Source organism: Eurosta solidaginis, chromosome 2 (genome assembly GCF_040869045.1).
Source record: "Eurosta solidaginis isolate ZX-2024a chromosome 2, ASM4086904v1, whole genome shotgun sequence".
In the NCBI taxonomy this organism is placed as follows: Eukaryota; Metazoa; Arthropoda; class Insecta; order Diptera; family Tephritidae; genus Eurosta; species Eurosta solidaginis.
The window spans coordinates 196,107,526-196,119,559 of record NC_090320.1 but is presented as its reverse complement, the minus strand read 5'-3'; the positions used below and the strand labels follow the sequence as shown (position 1 = coordinate 196,119,559).

Here is a 12,034-nt window from a genome sequence, read left to right as displayed (position 1 = left end):
CAACGAGAATGAACGAATCTCAATATATACATACGTACATACATAAATATTCGACAAAAAACTCCTGAACAATATCAATTCATATTTAAATATATGCAGCCAAATTTCTATCAATTATTTATTCTTATAAGATCACATTTAAATTTGGTAATTGTTTCGTTCAAATTTGTAAACATCGATCCAATAAAAACTTGTCTCTCAAAAAACATACAATATTTTATCAAACACAATCGGAAACAATTTTCGCTATCCATTCACATGTGTGTAAAAAACTTTTCCATTGAATCAAATTTGAGCTTCAAATGCCCTCAAATCGCTCACGCGATATCGACTTTCATCAACTCTTGTAAGCACTTGAATGCCTTCAGTGTTTCCGTCCATTTCTTTTATGATTTTTAAAAGCATCTGCATGCCCTTGCTAGAGCAAATTGGTTTGAATTTTTTTCTTAACTTTGAGTATCACTGTATTGGTATCACCTTAACACTCAACTCACACTTAATTTGATCAATTTCACTTCAGGCTATGAAACTGAAAAACGAAAAAACATTTGTTCAATTGTATGTACTGTCTGGCCAACTTACCAACTGAATTATTTATTTAAAGCCAAAAAAGCAGAATGTACGTTTTTATATGTATATACATATATTAGCGTGGGTCAAATTTGTTGCTGAAAAGGCACATCCAGTTTCTGAATCTATGGCTTATACTGAGTAATATTGCACATGGGACCATAGGACTGAAATGAATTTCTAGCCTCCCTAATTTTGTTAGAAAATATTTTTTTTTTAGAAATTTTTATTATTATTTTTGTCAGCAAATATTTTGGGCTATTTAAAAAAAATAACGAATATTTTACTTTTCCATATTGCAAATTTAATTTTAAAATAGCCCAAAATATTTTCTAACAAAAATAATAATAAAAATTCCAAAAAAAAAAATAAAATATTTTCTAACAAAATTAGGGAGGCTCGAAATTCATTCCAGACCTTTGGACAATATACTCAGAATGACACATAGATTCAGAAACTGGATGTGCACCTGAATTTTTTTCCCCATAGAATTTGACCCGCCCTAATATATATCTATATGTATGAGTGTATGCATATAATTTCAACAAATCCCCTTACACGTGTGCTTACAAGCATTCATATACATACATATGCATGCGTAGATATAACAGTAAGTGCAAACAGCTATTCGACTCTTCACCATTGAGTACTGGGTAATGGCTTGAAATAATATTGAGCTGATACCGTGATTTCAGCGCTTTTAACGGTGTAAGCATAAGATAACTCTACTTCGGCGTAATTGATATTAACGACCAACCGGAAAATCCTCAACTGCTTATGTACTAGAAGGGGAACTCTTGTTCTACGAAACGTTGAAGTGAAAAAAGTCCATACATTTGAATACATTTTTGTTTGAATCTTTTTACAAAACAAGAATTCAATCTCAGGACTTATGTTACATATATAATAACATCGTCCTATTAACAAATACTAGTATTTTTCTAGAACCTAGCTTGATAGCTCTCTCGGGAATAGGAACCTCTGCCAACCTTAGTATCTGGACTATATTTAGTATGCCCATCATAAGCTCTTAGTCTTCACTGTACTTGATAAAGATATATGAGAATCTTTGTAAGTCTGATAGATTTGAATATTATCTTAGAAATTTTGCGGGCCCGCCTCCTTAATTGATGGATCATATGCAACTCCTGTTTCGTTTTTATTTCTCTCACGCGAATCGGGAAGTCTACTGCCGATTCATAGAGTGCAGTACTCTCTTTTGCCAACCCATCGGCCTCATTGTTACCTTCTATCCCTTTATGAACAGGAACACAATATAGATCTATGTTGGGGCCTGAAGTCGGTATACTACTCTTGACTACTAACGCTGCAACAGTTTTGTCGCATCTTCTGACTTCACTACACATGTGATTCAGACCTTGCCTTCGGAAGTTTAGAAAAACTCCCTTTAACTGCATTTAAAGTGCTAATATTGTTCAGCCTAATCAACTAACCTCCATTGAACAAGCTGAATCAAAAAGTCACAAGTTTCGATAGACTCCTGCCAATAAGAATATGTTCATTCTATTAGTACCACAATCAGGAACTGAGGAGCTGCTTCGTTGCATCGTTCGTCTTGGGGTCAAGTTTGGATCAACGGTTATGTTGAACCCAAAGCAACTAATAGGATTCATATTTTTCGGCAGATTAAGTTCTGGAATGTTCTTGCATCGGTATTGGATTAAATACCTTGCCACAGTTCCAAAAGGAACATCAAAAATAAAGTTTGTGTCAAATGGCGGCAATGGCGGCCAAGTCGACAAGGAGGAACTACTTTTTTTTATTTATTTCATGGGCCTACTATTTGTGTAAGTTATTTTGCAAGACATTTCCAATTTCAAAAATTAGAGGTTTATTAAATATAGGCCAAAGCACTTGCCAAAAACAATCTATACTGGCGTCACTTGCGCGATTGTACCACATTCTTGCTAATCAGTGCATGAGCGCCAGTTGCACCACATTCGGTATCAAAGCAACAGCGCAACGCAAGGATGCGTTACAAAGGACTAGCTCAGTGATCGCGACGCTGCTGTTTGTTAGGGCGGTATTCGCAATATATTTCGTTTTTAAATAGTAAACAGGCGCGTATGTCATGCGCTGCGTAATTTTGTACTTCAATTCGACAATTCATTTTCGTGTTGTTTCCAATTTTTTGGGTGCTTTGGCTGGTTCTTATTCTAGATGGGTTATTGTACTACTGTGTTGTGTATGTGTAACTTTATCTGCCTCCTTTTACACAGAAATCTACCAACAAAAGGATATTTATACGCATCCTGACTATGCTGACCGCCAGCATATCCAATGATAAGTGGTTATTGTTGGCTACCGAGCTGCCCACACAATGATAATTTGGCTGGTTATTGCTGTCAGCAAGTACTCGAAGCGTGCCATGGATAATAAATATAAAAAAATCAGGCAGGCAACTACAGCCCGTGTTCATAGTACGAACTTGTAATACACTTGTAAGCAAATATGTGCATGTATGAGTTTAGTGATGCATGGAACTGGGTATTCTAAAGAATCAAAAAATTTGGATCTTCCCTAAAGCAAACAAGGGTGCACAAAATAAAAAAATTATAAGATTTTTTCGTGGACACCGGAGGTTCCATTTTAACTAAAGAAGTCTGGTCTATTGTTTACTGCTCGATAAAGAAACAAGTAGATCCTAGATGTCAGTGTTTTTCAATCAGAAATTGCAGATGTGAAGAAAGTTCAGGAGGAAACGTGCTTAAGCTGCAGTCGCGTCAATTAATATATTGATATTCAGGTGATGATCATGGAGATAATATCAAACAGTACTTCATCAGGAAGTGTCATGCAATGGAAAGAACCATTAGAGAGACTTCAACCAGGCCGGACAATACATTTATACTGGTTTTCCCATTTTAAAGGGATGAAAGGTAAGGACAAGGCCGATAAGTTTGCAAAGGTTGCACGACTGTCGATGGTAGACGTCCCAAACCGCTAGAGAGAAATACAAAGGAGAGTCGAGTTGCATATGATCCATCAGGCAGGAAAGGCATTTGTAGAATAGCGTTTGCGAAATTTATAAGAGCATGTGCAAATCCAACGATATCAAACTTACTAAGTTGATCATGTCTCTAAAGAAAGAAGGCTCATAATGGACGTATTAACTGGACACAGTCTTCTGGCGTCACATGCCTACAAGTTAGGTCTCGTCAGAAACAGCAGATCTAGAAACTGTTGTAGGAAGGAAAGCTTGAGCACCTTCTGTGTTTGCGTCCTGGGCTCTGGAGATCAAGCTTCCTGCTACTAGAGGGGGTAGCGTCTGGATACCTAATACCTATCTTGCAACACTAGACAGTCTTTGGCACATTCATTCTTTGTGAGGCCTTTATTGACCGGCCAGATCAACCTAACCTAACCATTCATCTTTGCTCTCACTATAAACCATGGGTCACCAAAAAATGAAAGTGATCACCCTTTTGCAACGCTTTTTCACTTTCAGAGAGTCTTTCTAAAAAGAAATGCTAAAAATAAAGACTTTGAAAAATAAGTCCGACACTCCCATTTTTCATTATTTTTGAGTTTTAAGGTAGTATTTGACGTATTGTGATACCACCTCTTTAAATATTTTCGCGACTATATATTTACTTATATTTCATTGTGGTTTTTTATTTATTCTGTAGGATGGATGCTGTTTTAAACAAGTCACTTCAATTGGACATTGATGATCTGAAAAAGTCAGAGCCGTTGAGAAAGTTGAAGTAAGTACTTTAACACAAACAAATAAAAAACTACTTTGACGTAGAAACATTTTCCCACTGACAATCCTAATATTATAGAGGAGTCGCATTTGTATATGCTTTTGGGTTCCAGTTCATGTCATTAATACCCAGTGCCTTTTACCCCAGTGCAATTATGTTTAAAAAGTAATAATAACAGTAATCCAGGCAGGGGTTCTCCTTTTATTTTAGGTGTACTTATTTTTAATTTGTGGCACCCAGTTGGCGGCATGTTTAGTGTTTATGCCAACTCTGATTTCTACTTCCCTTAAATAGTAAAGTTCTTTCTCGAAGAACAAAAATCACACTCTTCAAGCCGCTCATCATACATGTCTTGTTGCATGGCTCCGATTCATGGAGGTGTCCAGAGAAGATCAGATGGCTCTTGGAGTGTTCGAGATAAAAGTTCTCCGGAAGATATATGGACGTAACCGCTATGCCGACATCGACGGCGAGTGTCGAAGGAGGTATAATAATGAGCTGTATTAGCTTTATGTAGATATGAAGATAGTACAGCAAATAAAGACCCAAAGGCTTTACTGGTTAGGTCATGTTATGCGAGTGGACGAAGACGCTTGTGCCAAGAAAGTATTTCAGTCAAAATGACAGTTTGGAAGCAGAGGAAGATTAAGATATCCACTGAGTTGGGAGAAGCAGGTGGGGTAAGACTTGACCTTGATGCTCCCGATTGGCGTCAGGTATCTCGAAATCGGGAAAGCTGGCGTAAAATGATACGAAACGACCAAAATCGCTTCGACGGCTGTCAACCGCTTACGACGCAATATTATACTTGCTTACTAACTTAATTGGCGCTTAACCGTTAAAACTTTTATGACGCTTCCTTGATGGGTTAACTGACACCAGTTGGTCACACCAAGGGAATTTAAAACGTTTACCATCCAGCATCAAATTATAGAAATCGGACGATAGGGGATTAACCTGCCCAAACCTCGTTTAATTTCGAACGGTTAGAAGAGGTCCTTTCCAATGCTGACTTAGCTGAAGTTGTTGCTCAACGCCATTTTGAACAGCCGTATAAGTTGTACAGGGAAACCAAACTCAAATATAGCGGCATATAGGCAAATCTTTTTCGTGCTGTCGAAGGCGGCTTTAAAATCGACTAAGGGGTGATGTTTGTCTGTTGTGAAAATCTGGTCGATGGTAGATTTACCAGGTCTGAAGCCGCATTGATAAGTTCTGTTCAGCCGATTTATGGTGGGCTTCAATCTTTCGAACAATATGCTTGACAGGACTTTAAATACGATATTAAGAAGGCTGATTGCGCGATAATTGACGTAGTTTACCAGATCCCCCTTCTTGATGGCTTGTATAAAACACTTAGATTTCAATCGTCAGAAATGCACTCGTTCCGTCATATTGTGCAAAAGCTGATGCATGCGTCCTACCAAATCCTCGCCGCCGTATTCGAATAGCTCCGTTGGCAATCCATTAACGCCCGCGGCTTTTTTGGTTTTTAATTCGGTAATCGCTTTTCGGACTTCGTCATAAACGGATTCCTTCTTCATCGATTGCGGGATTGATCATTCCTGGGCGATATGTCGCTGTCTCCATTTGCTCCATTAAGGAGAGCAGAGAAGAGTTCTCTCCATAATGTAAATACTCTCTGGACACCGGTTGCAGGCTTGTTGAAAAATAAGGGATTTAAAAATCGTCAGCTTTCGTCGGGAACTTAAAATCTGAGTGATATACTACGTGCTGCAATCTGTCGTGGAAAGTCAATGCCTAAGAATTAGCCACGACAGCTTGCACAGCAATTGATGGCAATGACCATTGTCAATGAACACTGTAACGAGAGCCCAACGCAGAGCTCTATGCCACTCTGTAAAAATCATTTTAATTATTTCCAAGAAACCAGCCAGAAAACAAAATCGAATTAGGTGTACTAGCGTCATACGACTGTACTACGCCAACCAGAGACCAAAAATTACGAAGCAGTGGTAGACCTATCCGAGACTAATCATAACAGAAGCTCAGTATCATCTCTCACAGTTCACTGCAGACCCAAGGCCTCTATGCATTATATTGTTCCGACAGTCTGTACAGTTTTTGTAGCACTGAAGAATCACTAGAATAAAAAACCTTGAAAATGATCGGTCTGTATAGAGTACTCTGCGGAACTAGAAGACAACATGTTCAGTTTGCAGTTCTTCACCTCAATTGTCTTCTCTATGCCATTCATCTACGAATAACATCAACCAATTTTTTTATTGTTTTCTTTTTTCTTTCACAGTTTTGCAGTTTTTGCCCTCGGCTCTACGAATTATCCAAATTTCTGCGCCTTCGGTATCTATTTGGATAAAACTCTAGGCGAGCTTGGTGGAAAGCGTTTACTCCAAGTTGAATGTGGTGACGAAATGTGCGGCCAAGAACAAAAATTTCGCAAATGGGCACCCAAAGTTTTTAAATCTGCTTGCCAAATATTCGATTTAAATTGTTCAGATGATTTATCGAATGCATTTCACGAAGACAAACTCACCGCAAGCACAGTGCGCATGGTACCCTCACAACGTGCAGGCACCATCGACAAGCTCCTCTCAAATTATCACAACAAAAAGGTGCAAAGATATAAAATGAAAACTGCACCACGTAATCTCACCAAATTGGCTGATGTTGAAAAATCTACGATTTTGGTGGAAATCTATGCTCCCGGTTTAGATTATGAGCCAGGTGATCATGTTGGTATCTTTCCGAAGAACTCGTCTGAGTTGGTGAACGGTGTTCTGAAGCGTTTAACTGGTTTTGAGGATGCCGATGAAGTTTTCCAAATACAAGTTATGAAGAAGAAGAGAACACCTAATGGCACATTCAATTGCTGGGAACCACATGATAAAATTCCTGCCGAAACCCCACGTACACTATTGACACATTTCTTCGATCTTAGCACACCACCACAACAGGACCTACTGAATTTGTTAGCAGATTTTTGTGATGAGAATTGTGATGCTGAGCGTTTGCAAAAATTAGGCACGGATAGTGCTGCCTATGATGAGTGGCGTCAATTGCATTTACCAACATTGCTCACAGTTTTGGAACAATTTCGTTCGTGCAGGCCACCTGCTGGTCTGTTCTTTAGTAATCTGACGCCTTTGCAATCCCGATTCTATTCAATCTCATCGTCTCCACGCAAGGTGATCAATGAGATCCATTTAACTGTCGCTTTGGTGAAATATAAAAATCAGCGTGGTAATGACCGCTACGGAGTTTGTTCAAATTATTTGGCCACGATTCAAGTACAGGAGCCACTTTACTTCTTTGTACGCAGCGCACCCGGTTTCCATTTACCAAAGGATTCATCAAAACCAATGGTGCTTATAGGTCCTGGCACAGGCATTGCACCATTTCGTTCATTTTGGCAAGAATTAGATGTGTGGCGTGAGTTGAAGATGCAACGGTCTAAAGTGTGGCTCTTCTTCGGCTGTCGTACACGTGAAATGGATTTGTATGCAGAAGAAAAGCGGTCATTGGTACGTGAGCAGATATTAGATCGCGTTTTCCTAGCATTATCGCGTGAGCCAGAAATACCAAAGGTGAGTTTATTTGCATATAAACCATGAATTTAAATAAAAAATTGATTTCTTAAATTATGGAATGAATGTCAATGGCAGCCGCTGCTGAGTGGTAGTAACGTGCTCGCCTGTGACAACGAATTCCTGGGTTCTTTCCCGGGATAGGTAACGTTGAACTGGCCTCAAGTATTAACAGCATTTGTTTTACGATCATCGCTGCTTCCTTTTGATTTCTCCCAAGCCATTAGTAGGTCTACTGTCGATTCATCGAGTGCAGTGCCCCTCGGTCGTCGTAGTAGCGGAGGGATCAGCATGGTGGTATGATAGCAGTGGCGGCACCTGATAGGTCGCGGTGTGAGAGCGACGGCAATGAGCTACGGAACGTGTACCAGGACGGATATGTAAGGGGACGATCGCCGATGCTGGGTTTTACCTTTGCAGCGGCTAATTGCTTCTACAGGAGTAGTCTTCGGCGGTATAGGCGGGTCGGTGACCTATAAAAGGCGATCCGTGGGCGGAGTGAAGTACCCTTTAAAGGCACATCGATGGGCCCTGGTGCACACGAATCGGGCTACGACCGAGGCCAGAGCCGTAGAGAGGGGGCCGTGTGATCGTACGAACGGCTGGCCAATACTCACCTGACCAGGGCGACGGGGGAACAAGTAGCCAGCTTGCACCCACCCGTCGTTCAGGCATAACTAAAAGTCACTTGTTCCACGAACGCACCCCCTTCCTCTCATATGCCGTAGGGCATTCGCTCCCGCTGGCTTACCAAGGTTAATGGCTTCGTCGCTTGACACCGCCGCCCACAGGAATTGCACTATACTTCGTAGGTGTCGATCTGGAGACTATGTTGCACCAGCTTAAGCGAGTATGCCCATACTAGTGAGCGGTGTAGGTTTGTGTTCCTAACAGCACAGCGGTTCCCTCTCCTCAAACGGATCGGCTTACGGTCGAAGTTAAAGAGAGACGGTAAAGGATAGCAAAGAAAACAGAAAAAATATCGATTTAAAATTAGTCTTATCCTTAGTTCTCATTTCACACGTTACCATAGGTTCATCCATGAGATAAGCACAAGGTATACCCGTTCTCTCTTCTCAAATAACATCTCCAAACAATATGAAATCCCAAATTAACAAGGTAAAATATTCAAATATGTTTTTGTTTGAGAAAAAACATAAATATGTATGTGTGCAGTCAGAAATGTCTATACCTTGCATGTGTTTTTATCATGCATTCATCTGTGAAGATTTAAATATAAAATTTATACAATTTAAGAGTTGCCAATTTCAACATCAGTACAAAGAAAATTGGAAAATGTATTTATTGCCCTTCATAAATTTAAAGATAGCCTTCGCTGAAGGTGGTCCTTCTCAAATAATGTGACCGCTCACGAAAAAGGTTGGAAATGCATTCAAAAGCACACCAACCTCCTTTAAGAGAGTGGCATTGCTTTAAGGTACTCCAGTTATGTTTAAAAAAATTTCGTGAGGGAAAACAGGTGTCTAAGTTGCCACTGCTTAAACTACTCGTATCGCCTATGTGAACGCTTTTGTCGCCTCAAAGGCCCCATTAAGCGCACCAGGAAAACTTTTTTAGCTGGAGCTAACAACTAAGGTAAACGATAAGAGAGTACTGACTAAAGTACCTACCACTATGGTACAACTTGCACCTAAAGACAAAAAGTTCACTCTACGCAAGTTTTCCAATAATCCGTCCTGTCTGCGTTACCCACCGTAGCCATGCTTTTACAATAAAATCTTAGCTGGGAACATATGTATTTAATTTAATAGAAATTTATTTTGCTTGAAACCAATCCCTTTTGGTAAAAACTTTCACAGCCGAGGGGAGCGATTTGGTATAAAGATTATCTTATTATAAAACTACATATATGTATATTGAATAATAACGATTTTATTTTCTTTGCACCTGATACCTTTCTTGTTACCTTACTTTTTTAACTTTTACTTTTTTCCATGCGTTTACAGACATACGTACAACATCAAATTGAAAATGAATTTGATGCTCTTTATAAACTGATTGTTGAAGAAAAAGGACACATTTACGTTTGTGGTGATGTCACAATGGCTGAGGATGTTCATCAAACAATCAGGTGAGTGAATGACGTAAAATGTCACAATGAATGTTGCGAATCTCATTTACAGTAGGTGCATCTGTGTGAATGTTTCTCAAGTAAGTACTGTCTTGTGGGTGTTAGCCCTGTGACTGTGATTAATGGTTTTTATGGGACAAGGCCGACGTTGAATGTAATGCAATTTGTCACCTTTAAGTGGTTGCTATCTATAAACAAGTAAGGAAGGTTAAGTTCGGGTGTAACCGAACATTACATACTCAGTTGAGAGCTATGGTGACAAAATAAGGGAAAATAACCATGTAGGAAAATTAACCGAGGGAAACCCTGGAATGTGTTTGTATGAAATGTGTATCAAATGAAAGGAATTAAATAGTATTTTATGGGGGAGTGGGCCAAAGTTCTATAAGTGGACGCCATTTAGGGATATCGCCATAAAGTTGGATCAGGGTTGACTCTAGAATTTGTTTGTACGATATGGGATCAAATGAAAGGTGTTAATGAGTATTTTAAAAGGGAGTAATGCTTAGTTCCATAGGTGGACGCCGTTTCGAGATATCTCCATAAAGGTGGACCAGGGTAACCCTAGAATTTGTATGTACAATATGGGTATCAAAAGAAAGGTGTTAATGAGTATTTTAAAAGGGAGTGGGCCTTAGTTCTATAGGTGGATGCCGTTTCGAAATATCGCCATAAAAGTGGACCAGGGGTGACTCTAGAATGTGTTTGTACGATATGGGTATCAAATTAAAGGTATTAATGAGGGTTTTAAAAGGGAGTGGTGGTCGTTGTATAGGTGGTCGCATTTTCGAGATATCGCCATAGAGGTGGACCAGGGGTGACTCTAGAATGCGTTTGTACGATATGGGCATCAAACGTATGGTGTTAATGAGTATTTTAAAAGGGAGTGGGCCTTAGTTCTATAGGTGGATGTCGTTTCGAAATATCGCCATAAAAGTGGACCAGGGGTGACTCTAGAATGTGTTTGTACGATATGGGTATCAAATTAAAGGTATTAATGAGGGTTTTAAAAGGGAGTGGTGGTTGTTGTATAGGTGGTCGCCTTTTCGAGATAACGCCATAAAGGTGGACCAGGGGTGACCCTATAATGCGTCTGTACGATATGGGTATCAAATGAAAGGTGTTAATGAGTATTTTAAAAGGGAGTAATCCTTAGTTCCATAGGTGGACGCCGTTTCGAGATATCGCCATAAAGGTGGACCAGGGGTGACCCTAGAATTTGTTTGTACAATATGGGCATCAAACGAATGGTGTTAATGAGTATTTTGTAAATGGGGTGGGCCTTAGTTCTATAGGTGGATGCCGTTTCGAAATATCGCCATAAAAATGGACCAGGGGTGACTCTTTTTTTTTTTTTTTTTTTTTTGCGGGGAGGCTGAAAAATGCCTAATGCACCATAATTGCTGCCGTCGCAGCAACCGTGTGTCCGTAGACTAAAAAACAGCCCCGTTCTGGAAATGTCGCCCACCCCGGCACCACTTTCGCATTACTTCAGGGTGGCGTTCCATATTTCTCATTTTTTAAGAGCCTACTGTTTTCCCTGCGTCCAGGTTCCCGCTATTTGCTCTGAGTGTCCATTTAATCGCCACTGCTTCGCATGCGCATTTCTCTGCGCTCCCTCTCAGCATCCATCAGGCGTGCCATTACTATAAATGCCATTTTGCTCACTGCAGTCCAGCATTCTTTCCTGTTGCTTATATGTGAAACTAAATTTCTCGTGGTAGGTTCCTCCCCAAAGACTCCATGCAAGGTGAGTCTTTCTTCGTGGAAACAGGGGCAGTAGAACATGACGTGTTCTGCGTTTTCTAACTCTGTGGTACACATTGGGCAATGAGGATCTTCCTCTATCCTACGCTTCCATAAATACTCTTTGAAACCGCCGTGTCCACTCATTATCTGCGTGAGATGGTAGTTCAGTTCGCCGTGCTTCCGCTCATTCCATTGAGCTACGTTCCAAACTAGTGTGAAATTCCAACGCCTTTACTCGAGGCCTCCCACCGTTCTTGCCACTTAGCTATTGTTTGTGTCCTTGCTCTTTTCTTGTCTTCTTCAGATGGTCGCTCGATATTAGTGTTATA

At 40.0% G+C, this 12,034-nt stretch overlaps 1 protein-coding gene across 1 annotated transcript in view; it reads left to right on the top strand.

Moving 5' to 3' along the window:
• The window catches only part of LOC137240469 (nitric oxide synthase-like), a 91,241-nt gene that overhangs the window by 55,019 nt on the left and 24,188 nt on the right, over positions 1–12,034 (top strand). The window contains exons 13-15 of the mRNA XM_067766782.1: positions 4,221–4,298; positions 6,568–7,864; positions 9,832–9,956. Coding sequence (XP_067622883.1) covers positions 4,221–4,298; positions 6,568–7,864; positions 9,832–9,956 — 1,500 coding nt within the window. The remainder of the gene's footprint in view (positions 1–4,220; positions 4,299–6,567; positions 7,865–9,831; positions 9,957–12,034) is intronic.